Genomic DNA, 22,312 nt, shown 5'->3' on the forward strand with positions numbered 1-22,312 from the left:
CTGCGCTCCGCTAACTCCAACTTTTCTAAGGGACAAAGATACAATTGCCTCGACGAATGCCCGTCAGGGGTAGAATAGCTTCATATTTGCCAGACTGCGTATCGCGTTTGCGTATAGCCTTTGATTGCAGGTGTTGGTTGTTGACAGCGCTCTGCGGCGACAAGGTCAAGGGGGAACGGGGGAAGAGGGAGGGAATAGTGTCCTGTCCTTGAAGCACTTGGTGTTGGTAGTGCTCTCCTGCGCCTTCTTCCTGAAGATCTCGAGCGTCTTCCTCTTCTGGTTGTCCACGATCTCAGGAAACTCGTAGAACCTGCCCGCCGTCTGACTAGCCTTGGCGGTGTTCGTGACAGCATCGCTAAAGGCGGCGACGCCTGCCTTATGGGCCGCTGACAGCCGCCAGTTGTAGAGCGCCTTGAGCCTGCTTCAACTTTATCATTGTCGACGGAGGCACGGCGCGGTAACACTGTTGCTGGTTGCCTGAGCGCTGAGAACCTCAACATCAGCATTCTTGTCATTGAGGCAGGTGTTGGCAACTTGCACAACATCGACGAGATCTCCACCTGCCAATAACACAACACAAAGAGTTGTCAAAGTCTTGTTAATAGCCGCGTGACAATGTTTCTTATTACGTAGCCTCTATTACAACAGCCACAACAACGAAGTGTCACGTATGCGGCGCGGCTGATTGCCGGGCCATAATTTTAGAACGGACGATGCCAGAGTTACCAAAGTCTGGCAGGACGAACTGGTACAGATACTCGAAAGCGGCGCGGCCGTTTTCGATGAGGAACAGCCTGACGCCATCCTGGATGGCGGTGAGGCGTTAGGGTAACACTCCTAGCGCATGCTGTGATGATGCGGAACGCAAAGACTGAAGGGGTTTAGTCGGAGCGGAAAGTCTAGTCTTGGTAGATTCCGCCATCGAGGAAGGGAAAGATGTCATGGGACTAAACGGGGTAGACTACGCATCCTTCAAGCACGCCATCGCACGATATCGCCATGTGACCCGCTGAAGACGACACCGGTCTTATGCAGCTATATAGACAGATAGTTACTCGACGGATAAGATTGCTTAATATCCCGGGGCGGAGAGCGGGGCTTCAAGACATGTATGCGCATCAACTCCAACAAATATGTCACAACCTCACGAAAAAGCTCTCAAAAATGCCTTCGTCGGCGAAAGCGGAGGTGACATGCCGGTGGTGTTTGAAACACAATATCAAGAGTCAGATGGTCCAGCGTACACCGAGTCTAAGAGGACTTGGAGGTCATTTTTCTGGTCGAGTGAGCCTCCCAACGACACATTGGAAAGAAAGACGAATCGCTGACCTTTGTAGCGCTCGACGTCTCGGAGGAGGAAGCCCACTTCCTCACCAAGCTCGACTTGACGGTTATATCGGCGTCAGCTTTAGGCGTCATGTGCCGGTACCTCGATCAGGTCAACATCACCAACGCTTTTAGTATGTGCACGGCCGAATAATTCGAGTTTTTTTGCTGAGGCGTTCTACAGACAGTGGAATGAAGGAGGATCTGTCGCTTTACGGAAACGAGCTCAACTATGCCAACGCCATTTGGAGTGCAGCATATGTGTTTGGGCAGGTTCCTTCGAATCTGCTGCTTACCCGAGTAGGTCGCTGGGTTCCCCTCGCATGACCTAATTATTTGCTGAAAGGAACCCAGGTCAACGCCTCTCTTTACATTGCGTTTCTTGAGCTAAGCTGGAGTGTCTTCACCTTTGCCCACGCCGGTGTCAAGAACGTCAACCAGCTCTACGTCTTCCGCTTCTTGTGCGTCTAATGCTTCCCAATCTCATAGCTCCTGCGATCCCTAACTTTGTTGTAGCGTTGGCTTGTTTGAAGCCGGTCACTTCCCAGCGGTCATGTACATATGCTCGAGCTACTACAAACCTCACGAGCTGGCTCGACGCAATACCTTGATTCAGATTTTCACCTCGGTCGGGCCTCTCTTTTCAGGTTTCTTGATGGCGGCGGTGCATACCGGGCTGGACGGAGCCAACGGTCTGGCCGGGTGGCGGTGGATGTACATGTGCGTGCCTCTCACTACCTAAATCAGACGAGACGAAAGCTGACAAGAGCAGCGTCTGCGGTTGTATCTCGGTCCCTTGCGCCATCTGGACCGCCTTTGCAATGCCTCAGCTTCCTGCCCGAGCAAAGGCTAACTGGTTTGTCTGCTGGTTCTCGACATTCCAACATAATTAGCTGACTATTTTTGTAGGATCTTCACCGAGGAGGAAATCAAGTTGGCTCGCTCCAGGATGCCCTCTGAGGTCAAACCTCTAACCGGGCTGTTCAAGTGGAAGGATATTAAGCGCTGGCACACTACGTGGCACGTTTACCTCTGTAAGCACCCTGATCATGGCCGCTTGCATTCCTTAGATGCTGATAAATGGAAAGTTCCCCTGTTCTTTGCGTTCCTGTCTCAGTTTGGCCAGTCCGGAGGATCCAGTAAGCCGCTTGTAATATCTTTACGATACTCGGGCGACTAATTAACCGTCATAGTGATTTTCTGGGTCAAGAGCTACAATGTCAAGGGAAAGCCGCCTGTCTTTTCGGTCGCTGAGATTAACATCATTCCTCTTGGCGTGAGTTCTCCTCGTGTCAGGTCGAATAAGACCGAGCTAACTGTGTTTAGATAAACTTCATTACTATTTTCTGCACTCTTCTCAATGCATGGATTTCGGACAGCTTGCCCGGCTCGTCTAGGTGGCCTGGTATGGTGTTCGCGAGTGTGATGTCGATCATCTTTCCAATCGCCCTTGCTAGCACGCCTGTCCACCCTCCGAACATAGGAACTCGATGGACCCTTTATTGTACGCGCCCTCCAGTCAGCAGCTAAGGATGAACGCTGACTTTCTTCTCTCATCAGACCTCACCGCTCTCGCGGGAACAGCTGCCGGCATTACTTGGACCTGGGTGAACGAGGTGAACAGACATGATCCAGAAAAGCGGGCGTACATCTCTGCTTTGGTTAGTGCTCTTTCTTCTACCCCTTGCGAGCCGAGAGCTAATGGTCTCATTTAGATGAACGCGTTTGCATATATCTTCACCGCATGGGTTCCCATCTTCACCTTCCCAACTAACCTACAGCCGTACATCGTCACCGGTAACTACATCACCGCCGGGTTTGGGGCAGCGGCCGTAGTCACCGCTCTCGTCATCCGGTACCACTACAACCGGGATCTCAAGAGGCAGCATCAGCAGCGCTCAACATCGCCAGAAAACAGTGAAGCTCTGGAGTACAAGTGATTAGACAAACGTGTGTGGAGCATGAGCAGGCAATTCGACTGGTTGGGACACAATGTAACTGGCCTCCGTACCTGATCTAGACCACGGACGAGTCTCTACGACGCGCTGAAAGGAACGCATGCATTCTCGAGGGAGTACACGGAGCAGCTTGACCTTGCTTTGTGCCACGCAGGCTGTCTGGACTCGCTCATCTGCATGCCCCGGGACTTCTAGTAATTACCAGTTGCCCATTTTCTTCGAGTTCCGCCCCAATTGTCGTCACACCTTTGGAGTTTCTGCCCACGTGGACTGTCATTTCCACGCACTTCCGAGTTTGGACCGATTATTTCCATATGACAATTATTTAGAGCTAGGACGACGTTCCCCCTCTCCCCAACTCCGTATTGCTCAGACGCTTTGGTATCGATCTACCCTTGCAGATTGATAAAGCTAGCCGGCACTTTCCGACTGTGGTTCCATCAGGGTGCGGCAAATTCAGTAGATCGTGCCATTCCATTGGGTCCCCTCCTTCTAGGATGTCTGAATGCAGAGTGTGAATGTCGTGATGCGGACGTGGCAAATGAGTCTGGGGCAGTCCGCCTAGGAATCTAATTACCTGTCAGCATAGTATACTCTCCCTATACCGGCAGTACCGGCAGTACCGGCAGAATTCTCAGTACTGACAGTACTGGCAGAAGTCTCGTTACTGGCGGTACCTCCAAGTATTATCAGCAAGTTTCTCAGTATCGGCACAATTCTCAATACTGCCGATACCAGCAAGATTTTCAGTACCGACGGTACCGACATTACCGGCAATACCGGTGGTACTGGCAGGATTCTCAGTACCGACAGTACCGACAGTACCGGCAGTATCGACAGTATTCTCAGTACCGGCAGTATCGGTAGGATTGGCGGCATTTTTGGTACTGGCAATACCGGCAGGTTGCTTAGTATTGGCGGTACTGGCAGCCCCATTAGGATTCTCCGTATCGGCAGAATTCTCAGTACCGACGGTACCGGCAGTACTGGCATTATTAGCAGGATTCTCAGTATTGGCATAATTCTCAATACTAGCGGTACTGCTAGTACCGTTAGGATTCTCAATACCGGCGGTACCGGCAGTATAGGCGGTACCAGCAGTACCGTCGGTACCGGCAGCATTCTCAGTATCGACAATCATGTCATCATCGGCGGTACCTCTTGTATTAGCAACGCGTATCGGTATTCCTGCCAGTATCTACTTCCTTAGTAGAAACGGTTTCTATTTGTAGGCACGGTTCTCTTTGGATACCATGGGTGTCTTTTTTTCTTGGCTGGCCCGTCACACCTGGTATGAGCTGGAAATGTCCGTGTAAGCACGTGCTTTCGATTGGCTGGCATCACCAAGACCCGGCCCCGCTTTTTGGGTGACACGCCCCCACTGCGCCGCCCTCCCAATGGAATTGATTCATGCACGCATGGATTCCATGGTAGCGCGGAAATTGGGCCGCTAGACTGTAGCAATTGAAGCGCATTTAATTCCATTAAACAACCTCTCCAAAGCCCTTCGATTGCGAAGCTATTGCTAGCCACCGGGTTTCCTCCAAGGTCCCGCGCCGTGGAGGTACCGCGCGATGGAAAAACTATGACGCGCGGATACCTGGATGCCTAAGGTTGAGCCTCGCCCCCGCCCAGAACCTTAACTTGACCTTCTCTGTGACTCACATATTCTTCCTCTTTTCCTCTTTCCATGGCCATCATTGCCGACCATCACTACACCCGTACAACCACCTGCCGGCAAATACGATGTCGGAGACCACGGCAAAGACAAAGCGCGTCAAGACCATGACGCTAGCGAAAGGGTACCGCTACCCCGAGATCCCGGAGGCTCTGCTGGACCATCGATACGAGCAGAGCCAGCATGCCGAGTACAGAGTTGTCGCTTGTAATTACACCATTCGTTCCCCTTCCCAATACCATTCGTTACGCATGCTAACTGTTCTACAGTCACCACGTCGACCGCATGGGGCCCTGGCAGTGTCGCCGCCAGCCGGGCTCAGGTGGAACCAACTGTCACGCGCGACAACGAGCAGCTCTTCCGGACATACCACCCATCCCTCAGCTGCGCCATGACGGTCGGCATCTTCACAGAAGGCAGTGGCCGCGCCATCTGGTATGCCGAGCACTTCCAGAGTGCGCCAACCCACACCCACGCCGGCGACCTGGAAGTCCACGTCGTCCCCGGCGCGTACCCCATCGACACGCTTCACTACCCGTTGGCGGGCCGCGATACGATCCACTACGCCATCAACCCCCGCCGTCTTCTATCGAGCGAGGATATCCACCAGTTCGCGGACATGTTCCCACGTGCCATCGGGTTGCAGATCTTCATCGCCGGACGCATCCATGTCCTATACCAGGACAGGACCTACGTTGAGGCGGACTGGAGAGAAGGCGTCCCGCAACAAGTCGGCGGCTTGGCTGTCCAGTTTTCCGTCCCATCTATCATCCCATCGCAGGCCGAGCTCACCTATAGGCAAGGTGTGGCGGCCAAGAAGGACTCGAGGATCGCAACCGGCTGCCTCGGTGTCTCGCTGCGGCTTCCGGACGGCGAAGTCGTCGCCACCACCGTCACCCACGGTTTCGTCCATCTCCCGGGCGTCGGCTATCTCTCGCGAGCTGTCGGGCTCTTCGACAAGCTGAAGAAATCCCTCCTGCGGCTCCGGTGGCCTCCGCAGCAAGAGTCCCTCACCGGCCACGTCCGATCATCAGACCCGGCCGGCAACTCCCCCGTGGGAAAGGAGGTCTGGGTCGCAGCCACAAACTGCCGGCTGGGAACCATAGGCCACACCTTCGACCGGCCAAGCCGCTACCTCCCCTACCCCCACGGCTACGGACACGATCTCTCCCTCGTCAGCGACTGCTTGGGCCGCACACTCGTCCCGCAGCCCTACCTCCCCACCGTCGACGGCTGGGCGGACATGCGGAAGGTCCTTGACGGCGGCCCGCTCTTCCTCACGGCGCAGCTCCTCCATCTCGGGCCCCACGCTACCAACAAGTCCGTGTTCGGCACCGTCACCGGCGAGGAGGCTCAAGAGGCCATCCTGACCGAAGCGGACGACGCCATGGCCGAGGGACACCAGTACTTCTTCGACCGAGAGACCCTCGACGTGTCGGTGGCCCTGCTGTGGCGCGTCGTGCCCAAGGATCAGACGAGGAACATGACGGTCAGCGGGTTCTCGGGCTCCGTCCTCTGCCTTGGCAGGCCGTCAGACAGGACGGCGAAGGCGGTCGTCTTCCAGAACTTTGAGTTCCCAGTCTGCATCCCGAGGATCGAAGGCGGGAGGATTGTCGAGTCGCACGACATGCCGACGTTCAACATCAAGGCGGGATTCCTTCTGCCCAAGGAGATCTTGGAGAGCGAGATCGTTTATACGGAACGGTCTGTCTCTCAGCGCTTGTCGAGCTTCCCGGCACGACAACTTGGGCGGGAGGTATCGGCTGAGAGCCGCCGCAGTGTTTCTGGACCGCAGTAGAGAGAGGCTGCTTGGGACTCGGTTGCTACGAGGTTTATGTCGTTATGAATTATACCTTAAGACTAGTTGCTCTCGCGAGCCACGGCGTTTTTGGACGGTAAGGGGCAGGTAGCACTCTAGTATGCTCCCAACGGCTATGCCTTCAACTAATTATATAATTATCTCCTAATTAATTGTTCTTTGGCGATTAGTGTAACCCCTTAATCAACTTCTATGACTGAGGCACTGGACCTGATCACATCGAACTTGATCTAAACGAGGGCAAGAGAAGGCAGCAGCCCTTGATGACTCCAGAAGCCTTCGTGAGACCAGACACAGTCACACAGCGGATATGGATCTGAGCGCTTCTACGATATAACACTTGCACACACAAACACACACACACACACACAACTTCTGTTTACAAGGAAAACGAGACGTACACATACAGTCCGTGGCTCAACGCTTTGCCTGCAGGGTATCCTCGTTGGCTTTATTGATGATCAGCCATCGTCTGTCCTCAGCGCTCTCGACCAAGGCTAGCAGGACGGTGATATCCATGTCCAACGCCATCTGCTTGGTCTGCTGGGAAAGCGCTTAGCCACTAAGACTAACGCTTTCAAGATTCACCTCCTTAGGATATCTATGCAAGGGGAGAGAGAGGACGTGGTGGAGGGAGAGGAAGACCAGCTCCCAGAAAGGGTAACCACAACAGGAGGGCGTGGCTTGATCCCAGGGGGTTGTCCTAGAAGACCAAGGTCAGGGGAACCCGGTAGCTAGGATTTGTCGGAAAGCTTGGTCATAATGGGAGACAACTAGAGCGATGACGGATGTAAAACAGCTTATTGTGATGAACCTGCAGCTCCAACATGACTCTTCATCCTTAGCCTCCAACCAATCACACTTTCCCCTAAGCTTGCAGGCTAAATAAAGCCTAGAACAAACCTGCACCCCCATGCATAAGCTTTACCGAAACCCCTGCACCTGGCTTCCCCTCCAACTCCCCCCTCACCCTTATAATCTCCCTCAAAACAATCCTCTCTAGCTCTACATAGCGGATGACCAGCCTGTGCACCAACCCTAGAATCTGCCCCTCCATCCCGCGCAGCCCCTTAACAAGTGCCTTGCACCTCTTCATGGCAGCATCTATGGCATGGTCCCCTAGGGCAGCTAGCAGCGCTGCGGCGTTGAGGGCTGAGTTGATGGTGTGTTGCGGGACGAGCGGGTGGCGGATAGGAGCGAGAGGTTAGATCGCTGGCGCGCGCGGAGGGCTTAGAGGTGGTTCTTCAGGGCGGAGATTGTGGCTTGTTGGTGGGAGAGGGCGGTTCCTAGGGTGGCGAGGGTGGTGGGCGGCGGGGGCGGTGGCTGCGGATGCTGGGGCCACGGGGGATTTGCATCTGCCTGGCTGGAGATAGGGGTTGCGTCGAGGGGTGGGACAAGGCCACTGCCGGCGAGGATGCTGCCGCTCCAAGGATCAAGACGTAGCAAGCGTGCAAAGATGGTGCGCTAGAGCGCGGCGTTGAGATGCTGCGAGAGGCTGCGGCTGGCGATGAGGTGGGCGGCGATGGCGAGGAGGTAGACGCCGCAGTCGTCTGGGGTCTGCTAATGCGGACAGGCCATGGCGCGGAGGGGCCAGGATGCCAGCGGGGCGAGAGCGAGTCGGCGGCCCATGATGAGGGAGACGGCGGTGTGGATGTTGGCTGGGATGGTCCCGATGCCGGTGCCGGTGCTGGGGAGGGGGTTGTAGATGGCGATGCCTTCTTGGAGGGCAGTGCGGCGGCGAGGACCCAGTGGTTTGCGTCGGCGAGGTGAAGAGGCAACAGGATAAGGGTCGCAGTGCCAGATTCGATGGTGATTGCAGCGAAGGACAGGAGGGGCGTGTCTTGTGCGTCTGGGCAGCAGAGCAGGGGGCTGAGACAGGCCAGCTTGGTCGACGAGACGAGGTTGAGGAGCCGGAGACTAGCGTCGATAAGGCAGTCGTCAAGCCACCGTTCAGGGCTGAGCCGGGTGTCGGACTGGGGATTGCTGGCTGGGTCGAAGTGGAGCCACGCTCGCAAACTGGTCATCGTTGCCGCCGAGATGGTGTCGGTGTCCCGAGCAGCAGCCTTCACAGCTCCCTGTGCGGTTTGGTCGGCGGGAGGAGCTGCTGGCTTGTGTCGAACGCGCCACTGCTGTCCCGGGGCAGCACGTCGAATCCAATGTCTCCATCATCACCGTCGTGTCCGTCCCCGTCTCCGTCTCCGTCGCCGACCTCGATATCCTCCTCGGAGTTGTCGTCATTGTGCCTAGACGGGCTGAAAAAATCCGCCGTGATCTGACTGGGAGCTGGTGGGGCGAGGGCCGCCGGTCGCATCCTCGGAGACGCTGCTCGTGGTGGCATGGACATGAGGAGCGGTCCCCTTGCCCTTGAGCGACCGGTGGTGGTCGCTGGGAAGCGCGCCATGTTTAAGGAGGATACTGTCTAGAAGGCTGTCGTCATGGCCATGTTTATTGCTGGGACTGGCGACTGGATGGCGACGGGCGATCTCGATGTCCATGTCAGATGTGTTGTGGCTCTCGGCAGCACCCGGCGCAGGAGAGGGGGGGAGGTGCTGGCCCGCTTGGGCAGAGGAGAGTCCTCATCACCGTCGTTGTCGTCGCCATCATCGTCATCGTGGCTGGGCTCGCGAGGCTCTCGTGATCTCCTGCCGCCCTTCTTGCGCTTGCCGGCCCGGATGGTGACGTTGGAGAACTTGTCGGTCTTGAGCATGGCCCGGATGACATCGTCGGGGATCTACGGCTTCTTCCGATCCACGCCGCTCTAGCTGGCAGTGTTGGCATTCTTGCTGCTCCATTTGCCTCCGCTTCCACCTCCGGTGTCGCTGTCTACAGACGACTGGGCTGTACCGAGTCGCTCGTTCTGGGCGGCTCTGACGAGGGGAAGGGTGGTGTCTATGTCGACCTTGGCCGACAGCTGGCGCAGGTTGACGAAGAAGTCCCGCGACGTGACGCTGGTGAATTCGAGATCGAGCACGGCCGGGCCGACGGACTCGTTGCGGCAGATTGAGGCGATGTTGCTCTTGGTGTGCGGCGTGATAATGGATGGCGTGCCCGAGCCGTCGGCCAGTGCCACCTCGAGGTAGCACCTTGAACTCTTTCGGGGTCCATGGCAGAAATGTCTCCCGAGCGGCCTGACGAGTCCGAGTCTGGTGTCCGCACCGCCGTCGATGACGGCTCCCAAGGCGGCCAAGTCTTCCAACAAGCCCTTATACAGAGCGACCGCCGCGGCCAGGCCCATGCCGTCTTCAACACCGTCCAGGACCGAACCTGTTTCCCAGCTTGTGCCCCTAACCGGTTGAAGCTGCAGTATCGAGTCCACTTAAGGCATGACGACTTATCCCACTCGTGCTGGACCATATACAAGCTGGGTTAAACCACAGATCATCACCGCCAACCGGCCCAGGCTGTCGCGGTCCAAGAAGTTGCTCGGTTCGTCCAGCACCAGCAGATACAGGTTGTTCCGCATGGTTATCATAGCCAACGTCAACGCACATTATCAGAGCTTTGTTCCTCTCCAACAAGCTTTACTTATTATCGCCAGCGACTATGCCTACGATGAATTTCTTTTTATATCTTCTCTCTTTCTCTTCACGGGGTAAGTCAACCCAACACAACCAGTGAACATGATTGAGACACCAAGCAACCAAATCTTATGTCATACCTGCCACAAGGTCTATTGTGCTACTGCCCCGATGAGAAAGTAGGGTTTTCAGGAGCCGTGAGATGAAGTCGAGTCCCTTAGAGACGTCCTCAGGAGAGGTTGATAGGCCGTGTTCTTGAGCAGCATGAACTTGCTCTTAACCAGGTTGGCAATCACCGTTGCCAGCAGCTTGATGACCTAGGCGTTGCGCAAATAGACTTCTCTGTAATGGTTGAACTTGAACTGCTTAGAAGGTTGCTAGTTGTAGTACTTTGTGCTAGATGCCGAACACGAGGCCTGGACGAGGATGCGGTTCAAGCACTAGACCTTGACGATCAAGAGCGGGGAGGAGCGCGCCGTCGATGCCGTATAGAGGATCTGCAGCGCTTCCTCCTTTTCCTGAGCCTCGCTGCGACGTCGTGGCCGGCGCCTGTTTGCGCCGTCTACGTCACGGCGGAGACTGCTTCGCCATGCACGAGCAGCCCCGCCGCAAGCGTCGTCATTATGCTGCTTTAAGGTCCGGCCAAAAGAGAGCAGCCGAGGAAGAAGGCCATGGTGGCGTTGGCGGCGCCGATAACGCCGCCACTGACGGGGGCGTCGTAGAAGGAGGTTGTGGGAGAGTAGATGGAGAGTTGTTCTTTAACGTGCAGGGCGTCGTGAGATTCGAGATCCGCACTGCCAGTGCCAAGCTCGAGGGCCTGCAGCATCCCAGTGTGTTGATGTTATTCCATATCTTGGAGAGGGTTGGGCTAACGAGAGAGCCAGGTGGCTCCACATCATCGATGCCATTCCGCTCCTCCTCAGACCATTGACCATGTCCGTGATTTGGCCTCCCTCTGGCACCGGCTGGGCGGTGGGCAAGGCCCGGGCCCAGTGGGGAGGGGTGAGTCTCGAGGGCTGCAAGCTGCTCAACAAGGCTCCGATGCGACTCCGGCGGCCCTACAACTCCGTTTTCGACCTGTCAACAAGCAAGCCAATGTTTTCCGCAGTGGGGTGTAACCTCAAGAACCCAAGTGGCTCAACCGGGACCGATTTGTCCTCTCGTAAGTTTCCCCACGCTCTAGAAATACTTGGGTACTTTCCAGACTCTTTACTGACACTGCTTGTTTGCTGTCTTGGCTATTCGAGGACGGTGAGGTAGAGCCGGGCGGCATTTCGATCAGGCACGGAGGCCTTATACGCAAGATCTGCGTGGAGAGGACTAGGCTTAGGAATCAGTAGTACCAGTAGATCGACTCCCGTCTAGACGGCCTAGGAGCACGGGCGCAACAGCGTCGGCACCAAGAGCAGGATTTGGCCGTGTCAGGTGTTCAGGCCATTGGCCCGTTAGAAGCACCAATATTCCAGACCCCTGAAGGAATTGCCTTTGTCCATGTCCTTGCCAAGAAACAGAACGTTGGCATATGCCGGCTACAAGAACCCCCACTCGCGATACCATCACCCGAACCATGCCTGACTCTGCCGCCTAGCCCATGTGGCTATTCGTCTTCATCTAGTCTGTCGTGTATCGGCTTGGTGATTTTACTTCAGTACTTACGCTCTTTCGTACCCTAGAGATCTGCGGCCTTTCTTGCAATCATCACGCGACTTGCTGCGAGGGTAGAAGTATTTATAATCAACTCCAGTCGTCTGAAGCTTTGGGCCGGATGGACGGTTGTTCAAGCCGACCCCCTATCATCGACGAGTCCGAATGGATACGAGATTATATAGCCTGTTTCTACTATCACGTAGTGAATGTCGGTCAGGACCAGTCTATCCTTAAGGACGACCGTGCTAGGAATAGGGTCCTTCTTTGCCAAATCACTTCCCAGCTTGGCTCTCGTCCTTTGCCTTCCTTACATCCCTCTTCTGTCTCTCTTTCGAGTTGCCGGTCCCTGTCATGCTCGCCTAGGAAGGTGCCGATCCAAACACCAGGGACTACACCGGCAGGAAGCCCCTGCACCTGGCCACAGATAAATGTGTGAAGAAGGATCTGGAGCAGGGCCACCGTGGCTGAGATGGGAGTTACACCGATCTCGATGGTGCAGACGCGCTTGTGGTTCGCCAAGCGGCTGGCGCGGCTCGTGGGCGACGAGAACCACGGCCTCTTCTTCACGCCCGTCTACGCGTTGGCGCTTAACTACGCCCTGACTGTGGCCTACGTTGCCGTTGCTGAGTTCGCCACCCTCCTAACCTTCTACGGCGTCACCGGCTACACCTTCTGCTTACTGACCGTCTTGATAGGGTATCAGAGAATTATATTCAGGCATTCGATGAGAGAATCCACCAGCTAGACTGCACAATGAGACCGCACAGCGACAGAGACTTGGGGCACCGCCGCCACCGACTCGCTGCTGCCCACCCCACTCGCCCCTTGAACAGGGAGCCCGCGCCCTGTACACCGACGGCAAGTAGGAGGAGGCAATTCGTTTGCAGAGACTGGGCCTAGTCTGGTCGTCTTGGTAAAATGTCGTCAGTCCTAGCCCAGCCAGTCTCACGTTATATCTTCTTGGCAGGAGGCCAAAGAAAAGGAACCGGGACGGAAGGGCAGACAGCAAGGGGGTCCTGATCTATAACGGTGGTCCAATCGAGGAGTTTAAAGAAAGCGAGTCTGAGATCCAAGCTGAGGCGGCGCCCTCTCTCTTCGGGCGGACCTCTCGATACAGAGCGTCTATGACGAGGAGGGGAGAAGGACTGGGAGAAGCTGGCAAAGCAGGACGAGAATGCCGCGGACTAGACAGACGCGAGCTTGTAAGCATCGTGCTGAAAACTTCCTGTGCTGCAGGCCTATTCCAGCCATTTCAACATTCTTGAGCAAGTGGAGGGACTGCTAATAGTAGTACATAGTAGTAGGCAAGTAAGACGTTATCCTTCAAGTAAGCTCTGAGAGTCCCTTAGCTTCAGCTTCACATCTAACCCAGACTGCACCACTAGCCACACACAATGGTCCTGGTATCGTTTCGGATCAACCAAAGTGACCTCAAAGGTTCTGAAAAACTCGGGGATCAACTTGGACAATTCCAGCATAGCGACGTGTCTTCCGATGCCTAACGTATGATTAGCAAGGCTGCAGTTTAGGTGTGGAAATGGTGGATCCATACATGTCCTTGACCCGGCACCAAAGACGAAGTTACAACGCTCCATGTTCTTCACTCTTTCCTCGTCCTCGTCCAGCCACCTCTCGGGGCGGAAGATATCCGCATCCTCTCCAAATACTTCCTTGTCGTGGTGGATCGTCCACGCGTTGCACCCTACCTCGGTGCCTTCTGGAAGAAACACGCCACAGACTTCAATCCCACCCGGCGGGACTACTCGCGGAAGCATTTGCCCGAGGGCTGGATGGAGCCTCATGGTCTCCTTGAGACAAGCTTGGAAATATTTCATGTTGTAGGCCTCCGTCCACGAGACGTGCTTTTCATAGTCCTCGTTCTGGGGCCGGGCCTTCAGCACGGCCTTGACCTCGTCCATGAACCGATCGAAGCAAGCCTTGTTCGTGAGCAAAAAATAGATGACTGCACGAAGGATGATGGCGGTCGTGTCAGAGCCAGCACTGACGTTAGTCACGGCAAAGTCTTCCATCTGAGTCCGCGTCATGATGTCGGGGTACTTCTCTGCGGCAATCTGGAAGCGAGTGATGAAGTCGGAAGGAGCTTCGGGGTCCGTATGTTGAGTGTGGTTGTCGATATGTTGCAGACTGAAGCTGACGATGGCATTGGGTTTTCGGAACCGCCTAAGGATCGGGTTGCGAAGCCGGAACCACTCATCTAGCCAAGGCATGGTGCCCACCTTGAGGACAATGAGCTTGCGAGCTTGGAAAGGGGGGGCTGGCTGAGTTCACTTACTCTGCCAATGTATTCCATGTGTAGAGCGGTATGGTGCAGCATGTCATGCAAATCAGTGCCAGCCTCTAGAAACCCGAATCGCTTGCTAAAGGTTATCTCTCCTCTGTTCTCATCCATGAGCAGGAAAACTTAGCGAGGGGGGAAGTAGCTAGGGTGACTCACAGGACATCAAAAGCATACAGTTGAAGCCAAAACGCGAGGTCGCATTCAGCACCGGTCTTGACGAAGCGTCTGGTCAGCTCGCGGAGAAAGACATCGGTTGTCGAGTCCATGAGCTTTTCATAATCCAGCAAGTTGCTTAGGGCATATGCGTGGTTGACGGCGCGCCTCAGGCGAGCGTGGATACGTTCGTCGCGTGTCGAGGAGAGGTTGTGCATGACTTCGCCGTCTTTACTCATGAACTGATGCGTAATGTACAGGGGTCCCTGAAAAAGGTTAGATTCGTCTTTCCTCGGGGTCTCATTTGCTGACCTTGTTGAATATGGGATTGAGCCCATATATTACTTTGATAGCCGCTGGATCAGCCACAGAAACCGTGTTCGGCCCAAACCGCAGAATCGGAGATTTATATTTGCGATGAAGCTCATATTCCTTCATGGTATTTCCTCGAAGGGTGTGCACGACTCTCCAGCCATCGCTAACGGCGGCCGCAAACGGCCCTGGGACATGGCGTAGCTTCAGGTAGTTGTGAATCAGTCGCCAAAGGACGGCTGCGCTGAGGAGAATGGGCCAGTAGGCTCGGATGAGAGCTACGATAATTGACAGAAGTTGCATGGCCACGTGACCAATGTCGTACGTAGTAACGGCTTGTGTTCTGGCAGGTCATTCGAAATTCGCCGATGAAGCCTAGACAACAGAGTAACTGGCAGCAGCATATGGTTACCTATAATCGCCGTCACTACTATATCCAAAGCACGTCCAACCACGTGCCTTGATAGAACCGAGCCTGCAGACAGCTTGTAAAGGTCCAGTCCCGTCTTCGGGACGGAATTACGGAGTTACTTAACCGGCATGGGGGCGAGCCAATTACATATACCCCCTTGGGGTGTATATAGAATTCTCCACTTTTATGCCCTCTCTTAAACTTATTTTCACAGTTTTCGAACCACCGTACGATAATAAAAGGTTTTAAATGGGTTAATCGCTTTTACTTTGCAGTAAGCTATTGATTAATGTACATAACATGCAGGTTTTGTGGTTGTCTTTCAAATGAAATTTCAGTTTGAAGGTCTTTGGAGTTGAGAGGGGTTTGGTGGTGATAAAATTGGGATGGGGTAGCTGCAGTGACTTTTGACCAAGTTTGTGGCTCTGTAAGCGAAAATTAGAGGTATCTTCACATACTAAAATCGTGGCGGGGTACTTTCCAAGCAGACTAGGCCGACAGTGTCACCCCCGGAATTACCTGGTTGTAATTCCACGGAATTGTGTGGAGTTGCCGAAATCTCCGCACGCCACCACTCCTGCAGGCGGGCGGGGCCAGCAATCCGGGGTCACTTGTGTAGGGTACATGTATATTCTACATTAGTTATCTGTCACGGGTGCGCCCTTTCACTGCGACGGGAGCACCATGTTTGTGCACAGGGCTGTAGCCAAATGAAAGCCTGTTTGGATCTACAAAGATTTCTATACAAATTTGGTGGCATCAGAAATCGAGGTACAAAACGGTACCTCAATATTCATGTGACTCCATGAAAATCCAGGGCTTCAACTTTTCTCCTTATGTAACAAGGCTCTATGCACAGACCAACAGGCCACTTTCCATATTAGTGGAGTCAAGGTGGTGCGTTACCGAAGCGAAAGGGGTAGTGCAGGAAGCCAAGCCACTAACTACCCCATGGTCAACTACGTAATGCTCCATTGCATCTAACCTCTAGACCTGTTTCTGCTTAGGTCTGGTCGGAGGTGCGGAAGCTATCAACAATAGCCAATCAAAGCAGAACTCCCCCGGATTCCTGTACAGCAGAGTGAGGGGTAAGGTACGGTAGGCTCGGGAGGTAAGGCGGCATTTTTGTACTATGGCAACAGTCTCTCCTCCATCTTTCTCTCCCAGTAAACGCAAACCTCGTCCAAGGTCCAACCCCGCATCTGTTTCCTTCTCAGGCCACTAGAAACGTCCCACTTCTGCTTGCCATCCGACGTTGCATGATGATGTCGACGCCCTCTCCGTCCGCATCCAGCACGGCCGCACACAAACAAGGCCATCATGATGCTGGCAATTCCGCCCCTGCCCCTGTCGCCGTCCCAAAGCGAAGGGCGCCCAAGGCTTGCCGCGCTTGTCGGATGAGAAAGGTTCGCTGCAATGTCTTCGAGCATGGCCCGCCATGCACCAACTGTAGGTTGGATGACGTTGATTGCGCAGTCCCTCAGCGTCGCAAGGGCCGGTAAGCTATTTCGCCTTCTCACTTTATGTGAAGTCGATGGTCTTTCGGAATGATTCTTACGTGGTCCATACCTCCAGCTCCCATCCAAATACCCGAAAGGTACAGCGCAGCCCGCAGACCGAGGCACTGTTCACGGAGCCGGGTTTGATGGAATGGGAGAACGACGAGCAGATTCTGTCCACAAGCAGCAATAATGACGCAGCTGTGCGCCAAACCGTCATCGTTGGCGGGAACCCGGAAGACGATACATCTGCTCAGAGAGCTCCAGAACGGTAAATACCTCCAACGAATTGATATCGCAGGAATGCGAAGCTAACAACACTATACCAGACCTCGACAAATTGAAGCCACAGCGGACGCGATTCCCGAAGCATCGACTTTGGTGCTCGAGCAAGCTTTCTCACGCCCGCCCGCCGGTTCGATCGAGCTCCCATATTTTATCCGCCCGCTACCCTCGAACATCGATCCGGTCGACCTAGAATACCTGCAGAGAAGGGGCACGTTCCGGCTTCCCGAAAAGCCTCTGGTAGAAGAGCTGCTCTGGAACTACTTTGAAATGATTCATCCATTCACTCCAATTGTGGACCGCGATGTCATTTCCCAGCTGTTCGAATTCCAAATCACGACGAATGGAGGCGAAGATGCGAGATTGAGTCTGTTCTTGATGCAGGCCATGCTGTTCGTCGCCAGTGCCGTAAGTCATTTCCTCCGCAGAATGTGCTAGAACGCACGCCGCATGTTGGCTGACGCTTGTGAGAAGTTCGTCAAGGAGTCTTTCCTGCAAGAAGGAGGATACGGGATCCGCGCCGACCTCCGTCGCGAGTTCTACCTCCGCGCTAAAGCGTTGTACGATTTCGACTTGGAGACAGACCCCGTTGCGTCCCTCCAGGGACTGCTCATCCTCACATATTGGTTCAGCCCGGAGCAGCCGAAGAACGGATGGTTCTGGCTGGAGGCGGCCATCTCGAAGGCGCAGCTGATGGATCTCTCGGCCATGGTTGAGAGGTGTCAGCAAGGCAGGCGGAAGAGTTTGTTGAAGAGACTGTGGTGGTGCTGCTTCATCAAAGAGAACGCCACGCATCTCGAGCTGAGAAAGATTCCAAGGCTGCGGTTGGAGACGTGCGATGTGGAGCCCCTCGCCCTGGCAGACTTTGGGATCGAGGAAGATGGACATGAAGAAGCGGGACAGGCGTCGCAGAGGCAGGGCTTTCTCGGTATAGGTCCAGCCAAGGAACGAAAAAACGCCCTCCTCTGCGTTGCGATTGCCCGGCTATCTGTCTGCCTGAATCGAATACTGTCAGTTCGCCTAACTGCTACAGTCCTGGCACGATCGGACGCATTCCGCACCAGCAACTTCATGATTGTCAGCAAGGAGCGCGCCATCATCATCGAGACCAAGGCATGCGAGGCGCAGTTGAGACAGTGGAGGGACACGCTACACCCGGAAGCTCAATGGCGAGAACCACAGGACAATGTCGAAGTCGATTCTAGTGTCGAAATGCACAAGATCTTGATGCATCTTATGTATTTCGCCGCTATGAGCACCTTGTATCAGGCCCAGGGGTTCCCCCTAACTGCTCAAGCACCTACAGATCCAGAGCAGCTTCGGTTTCATGAGCTTTCGAAGCAAAGAGTCTGTTACTCAGCGGGGGAAATCACCAAACTGGCGGAGGCAGCTAGACGCTACCAAGTGACGCCCTATATGCCCGACTTTACGTGCGTCTCAAATTCCTCTCCCCCTTTTGCAACAAGGTCTCTCCTATACCACATAACAGGAAGTTTGCTAACCGTCCTTCGCAGCCTCGCGCTTCTGGTGCCCGCCATCGTCGTCCACCTCCGGAGACTCCGCGCTCGCCAGCCCGAGTGTCGACAGGAGGGCTACCGGGGCCTACGCATCTGCATCGAGCTGGTTGAAAGCCTCAAGCAATCCTGCGCCGCCGCCCACCGCGTCGTGCGGCTCCTGACGCCTGCCTTGGAGAAATCCGGCTGCTCTCTCACCGCAGCTTCACCTCTCTCCAGGCAACGATCTGCGACAGCAGCAGCAGCAGCAACAGCAGAAGCCAAAGACGGCCCAACAACAACAACCACCTTAACTGACTTCCCATCCTTCACCATCACCACCCCGTCCCCGCTCCCCCCCTTCCTCGACGCCCCGCTCTCCCCGGTCTCCCCTGCCGCCATATCCGGCGCCCCCCAGAACGAGAACGAAAAGCGCCCCGGCTGCCCCACCACCACCACCATCATCACTCCGCCCGCCAGCCTCGGCCAACCGATGCCGACCTTTTGGTTCGACAGCCTCACGCTGGACATGGACACAATGAGCGCAGACAGCACCAACCCGCTCGGCGCGACGCAGCCGCTCGAGCAGCCGCCACTGGCCATGTACGCATTCGACAGCGCCGATACCGCGGACCTGTTTGCGAGCCTGGACGACATAGATTGGTCAGTCGACTCGCTGTTCAGCAACTTGAACTCGCCCATTCCAAACTCGATAGACTGTCCGTTGGATATGGATGGGTTTGGTTGATAGCTTGCCTCGATAGCAACGCGGTTTAGGTCATGGGGGTTTTATTATCTTGATAGTTAATGCCGAGGAAGCGGAGCAAGGTTGTGCGGAATAAAGCGTGGCGTTTTCAGTTTCAAGGGCAGTTTGTTAATTGGAAGCAATAGGATAGCATAGGAATCGTAATAACTTAATGTACCAGATACAGACGACAGTAGCTGTAGTGAAGGTCAATTGCCGAAGTTGGGATTGAGTAGAGTAAGCTAACTTACAAGACTATTTTAACTAGACTCATATAAAGTTCCTAATAGCAGGACTATCCCGCCCAGGGGAGGGTCTGTTCGTGACCATTGAAATAGTAGCAGGAGCATATACACTTAACTTCCTTAGCAAGTAATTAACTCATGTCGAACGCTGCTGACCTAGAAAGACTCGGCTCAACCCTAGACCGGCGTCCCACTCAAACCGCCGTCGTGCCTTGGAATCCAGCTAAAATCCGCGTCCCCGCTTCCTCGCGGCCAAGGTCAAATTCTGCCAATCGCGCGACAGGCTGCTCACGACCTGCAAGCCGCGATTGCCGCTCTGGAAGGTCTGGCCCATATCGCCGAGAGCCTGCAGGCAGATGTGGAGGCCGTCGCGGGCTGCGCGGGCGGCCGACCCGGCCAGCACGCAGCAGTCGTGGGCGTGCTGGATGCCGGCCGTCATGACGACGTGCACCGCCTGGATGTTGATCTGCTGCAGGCCCCACTGCCGCCGGTAGAGCACGAGCAGGCGTGTGATGGCCGACGCCGAGGCCGTGCATTGTGCGGCGGCGACGCTGTGGAGGCTGCTGGGTGCGCTGATGCTGCTGGTGGGAGAGCTGCTGCCGACTTGGCTGATGAAGGGCCGGTTGAGCAGGATCAGGGCTTCGTGGTATTGCATGCTGGCCGAGGGGGGGGGACAAAGCTCGTCAGCCAGGAGCGGATTTCATGAGGGAGAGGGGAGATGAAGATAGGGGAACGTACTGGAGCTGCAGCACCATGGGGAGATACAGTTTCTTGTCGCTGTTATTACCAGCCCGCCAGTCCTGGCTGGTGTCGACGTGTAGCGAGGCGGGCAGCGCGTCCTTCCACCGTTGGAGCTCCGTGGCCATGGCTGCGTGGAACATGTGCCCGTCGGCGGACAATTCCGGGAGGCCATTGTAGCTAGTGCTCGAATCTCAGCAAACCCATCAAAAACCACTATAGTACGTACCCCGGCGTCATTGTGGCCTTACAGGATGTTGGCCGTCTTGCCCATCTTAATCGCCAGTTGCGTCATGTACATGGGCACCACGTTGGCAGCGCCCAGATCCAGATCAGGCGGGAGCGTGGGCTGCTCGGTGCAGTCGGTGTAGTACTCCCATTTGTGCCGCGTGGGACCAGGGGTGCTGTGCTGCGTACCGCTCATGGGGAAGGGCCGCCCGCTGTATGAGCTCCATAGCCTGGCCATGTGTCAGAATCTCGTCGTGTCAGTTCAGTCCCGCCGCGCTAGAAGGGTCAGACCACAGAGCAACAGGGATAGTCGCCGAGTGGCATCTAGCAGGGACTCAAAAGAAGGAGGATGGGGAAGAGCGTGTGTATCTCACGTGGTCGCTGTATGTGTGGCCCAGTACATGTCCTTTCGCAGCTGGGCAATATCGCCGTCACCATCGGTACTGTTGGATTCCATCCGATCATGTTCGAGGCTGAGATGCAAGCCCAAATCCGTGACAACTTGCACCGCCATACCTACACGCTGTCACACTCTAACTTCCAACTGCGACTCGAGGAGTCTCGTTTTGTTCACTCACCGGCATAGATCCAGCCTGCGAGGCAAGTAAGTCAGTCGTCGTCTACCGGCATCGCGAAGTAGGGACCATTAATTACCTCTCGAATCACGGGCTCTAGCAGCTTCATGCCCAGACAAGACCAGCAAGGCCTGTACGGTCGCCACAGTTGGGCTGTCGATCTCAATGTCCAGCAAGGCCTTTGCACGGGAACCAAAGAATTCCGCCGCGTCGTCTTGGTTCCCAGGGTGCTGCCGCGACGAATATGCAGCACCTACGGCCAGACTTGGTTGGTCAGCAGTTGACGGGACGGGAGGGAGAGAAATCAGGGGAGCAACATACATGGCGTTGTCCAGGGTTGGCGAATAGTACGGCGTATCATGGCCAGCCTCGTACACCCTCTTCTCCCTCAGGTACACCTCCTTGGAGACTTCGTTTAGCAGGGGGCTGTGCCACGCGAAATACAGATTCGTCAAGTGCTCCTCATAGACCAGGTCGCCGGCCCAATATAGGCCGTTCGAGCGCAGGACCTGGTCACCGCACGAGCGGATGGTGCGGATAGACGGTTCGAACAAGGAAAGCAGCCCGTGATTGATCATGTGCAAGTTGCTGGTCGCTCCGTAATAGCGCAGCTGTCCGTCTTCGGCGAACTGCAGCTGCCCCAGCCGGTTGGCCAGCTGGGCCGTGAGTTCTTTCTCCAGCACATCATGCTGAGCGGCATGGTCGGTAGAAGGAGCTCGATAGCCGGCGCTGCCGATCCCAAAGGACGGTAGAGCCTGGCTCGACGTGTCTGAGTTCGACCGGCGGTCTTCTGGGCGGCATTGGCGTTTCGGCGAGGGCGCGTCCTTGTCCCCGACAAAGACGAGTTGCCTGTCATATCCGTCATCCAGGGTTACGGCGGCGGTGTCGCTGTCCACTCCGACCGCCCCACCACCCTGCAGCTCGGATCCAACCGAATCCAAGTATCCCGGGCATTCTGCTATCTGCACCCAGTAGTCCATGTCCGGCTCGCCATAGTGACCACCGCCTGTCTGGGACTCGGATCCATCCTGCAGCTGGCCCAGACTTCCGGCCGACGCGCTAGGAGATCCTCGTGACCCCACTGACCCGTAGGGAAGCGGATTCAGGGTGGTACCGGAAGACGGCAGAGCAGCCGGTGGTGGGGTGTTCTTCCTGGCTTCTGCGACCTGCTTGCCCGTCAAGAGGCCCTCGAGGCCGTCCAAGCGCGAGCTGAGTGCACTGATGGTCTTCATGGTGGAGGAAGTCCTTGATGCAATGTCAGCTGATGCGTAAGATGGGTGGGACCTAGGCGTCGTTAGGAGTAGTCGAAGTACTCTCTCGGACTCACCTGCGTCGATCATCTCCGAAGACACAGTCGATATCGTAAACACAACAGTTCGAGC

At 55.5% G+C, this 22,312-nt stretch overlaps 10 protein-coding genes across 10 annotated transcripts; 4 read left to right on the forward strand and 6 right to left on the reverse strand.

The window, feature by feature from the left end:
* Window positions 1–165: 165 nt before the first annotated feature.
* Window positions 166–1,001, reverse strand: QBC33DRAFT_520098 (uncharacterized protein; the record flags this gene model as incomplete). Its single annotated transcript, XM_060426339.1, has 4 exons — window positions 166–418; window positions 452–560; window positions 727–805; window positions 966–1,001. The coding sequence occupies 4 exons, from the start codon at window positions 999–1,001 to the stop codon at window positions 166–168; spliced, it is 477 nt and encodes a 158-aa protein (XP_060278004.1).
* A 132-nt stretch (window positions 1,002–1,133) lies between these two features.
* Window positions 1,134–3,290, forward strand: QBC33DRAFT_603799 (major facilitator superfamily transporter; the record flags this gene model as incomplete). Its single annotated transcript, XM_060432215.1, has 12 exons — window positions 1,134–1,284; window positions 1,338–1,460; window positions 1,511–1,626; window positions 1,681–1,787; window positions 1,843–2,046; window positions 2,099–2,182; window positions 2,236–2,360; window positions 2,415–2,465; window positions 2,520–2,602; window positions 2,653–2,830; window positions 2,887–2,987; window positions 3,042–3,290. 12 exons carry the CDS (start codon window positions 1,134–1,136, stop codon window positions 3,264–3,266), a joined length of 1,548 nt encoding a protein of 515 aa, XP_060278005.1. The 3' UTR covers window positions 3,267–3,290.
* Window positions 3,291–3,948: 658 nt separating this feature from the next.
* QBC33DRAFT_564384 (uncharacterized protein) lies at window positions 3,949–4,425 on the reverse strand (the record flags this gene model as incomplete). Its single annotated transcript, XM_060430373.1, has 1 exon — window positions 3,949–4,425. One exon carries the CDS (start codon window positions 4,423–4,425, stop codon window positions 3,949–3,951), a length of 477 nt encoding a protein of 158 aa, XP_060278006.1.
* A 362-nt stretch (window positions 4,426–4,787) lies between these two features.
* On the forward strand, window positions 4,788–7,216 carry QBC33DRAFT_553309 (uncharacterized protein). The gene is made up of 3 exons (XM_060429388.1): window positions 4,788–5,169; window positions 5,232–6,879; window positions 6,952–7,216. Exons 1-2 carry the CDS (start codon window positions 5,031–5,033, stop codon window positions 6,758–6,760), a joined length of 1,668 nt encoding a protein of 555 aa, XP_060278007.1. The 5' UTR covers window positions 4,788–5,030; the 3' UTR covers window positions 6,761–6,879; window positions 6,952–7,216.
* Window positions 7,217–8,067: 851 nt separating this feature from the next.
* Window positions 8,068–10,244, reverse strand: QBC33DRAFT_603803 (uncharacterized protein; the record flags this gene model as incomplete). Its single annotated transcript, XM_060432216.1, has 6 exons — window positions 8,068–8,797; window positions 8,851–9,024; window positions 9,059–9,200; window positions 9,365–9,512; window positions 9,609–10,079; window positions 10,140–10,244. The coding sequence occupies 6 exons, from the start codon at window positions 10,242–10,244 to the stop codon at window positions 8,068–8,070; spliced, it is 1,770 nt and encodes a 589-aa protein (XP_060278008.1).
* Window positions 10,245–10,930: 686 nt separating this feature from the next.
* QBC33DRAFT_603806 (uncharacterized protein) lies at window positions 10,931–11,125 on the reverse strand (the record flags this gene model as incomplete). The annotated part of the gene is made up of 1 exon (XM_060432217.1): window positions 10,931–11,125. One exon carries the CDS (start codon window positions 11,123–11,125, stop codon window positions 10,931–10,933), a length of 195 nt encoding a protein of 64 aa, XP_060278009.1.
* Window positions 11,126–12,415: 1,290 nt separating this feature from the next.
* QBC33DRAFT_564391 (uncharacterized protein) lies at window positions 12,416–12,691 on the forward strand (the record flags this gene model as incomplete). The annotated part of the gene is made up of 1 exon (XM_060430374.1): window positions 12,416–12,691. The coding sequence occupies one exon, from the start codon at window positions 12,416–12,418 to the stop codon at window positions 12,689–12,691; it is 276 nt and encodes a 91-aa protein (XP_060278010.1).
* Window positions 12,692–13,249: 558 nt separating this feature from the next.
* On the reverse strand, window positions 13,250–15,134 carry QBC33DRAFT_603818 (cytochrome P450). The gene is made up of 5 exons (XM_060432218.1): window positions 14,711–15,134; window positions 14,402–14,664; window positions 14,240–14,342; window positions 13,499–14,183; window positions 13,250–13,444 (listed from the first exon to the last, which is right to left on the reverse strand). Exons 1-5 carry the CDS (start codon window positions 15,011–15,013, stop codon window positions 13,263–13,265), a joined length of 1,536 nt encoding a protein of 511 aa, XP_060278011.1. The 5' UTR covers window positions 15,014–15,134; the 3' UTR covers window positions 13,250–13,262.
* A 1,036-nt stretch (window positions 15,135–16,170) lies between these two features.
* Window positions 16,171–19,147, forward strand: QBC33DRAFT_574679 (uncharacterized protein; the record flags this gene model as incomplete). Its single annotated transcript, XM_060430772.1, has 6 exons — window positions 16,171–16,620; window positions 16,698–16,892; window positions 16,951–17,314; window positions 17,381–17,834; window positions 17,940–18,336; window positions 18,421–19,147. The coding sequence occupies exons 1-6, from the start codon at window positions 16,382–16,384 to the stop codon at window positions 19,145–19,147; spliced, it is 2,376 nt and encodes a 791-aa protein (XP_060278012.1). The 5' UTR covers window positions 16,171–16,381.
* A 465-nt stretch (window positions 19,148–19,612) lies between these two features.
* On the reverse strand, window positions 19,613–21,910 carry QBC33DRAFT_502249 (fungal-specific transcription factor domain-containing protein; the record flags this gene model as incomplete). Its single annotated transcript, XM_060425719.1, has 7 exons — window positions 19,613–20,045; window positions 20,128–20,307; window positions 20,379–20,585; window positions 20,730–20,871; window positions 20,934–20,948; window positions 21,010–21,194; window positions 21,252–21,910. 7 exons carry the CDS (start codon window positions 21,908–21,910, stop codon window positions 19,613–19,615), a joined length of 1,821 nt encoding a protein of 606 aa, XP_060278013.1.
* Between the last annotated feature and the right edge of the window lie 402 nt (window positions 21,911–22,312).

Source organism: Phialemonium atrogriseum, assembly GCF_030411735.1.
Source record: "Phialemonium atrogriseum strain 8032-3 unplaced genomic scaffold QBC33scaffold_54, whole genome shotgun sequence".
Taxonomy (NCBI): Eukaryota; Fungi; Ascomycota; class Sordariomycetes; order Cephalothecales; family Cephalothecaceae; genus Phialemonium; species Phialemonium atrogriseum.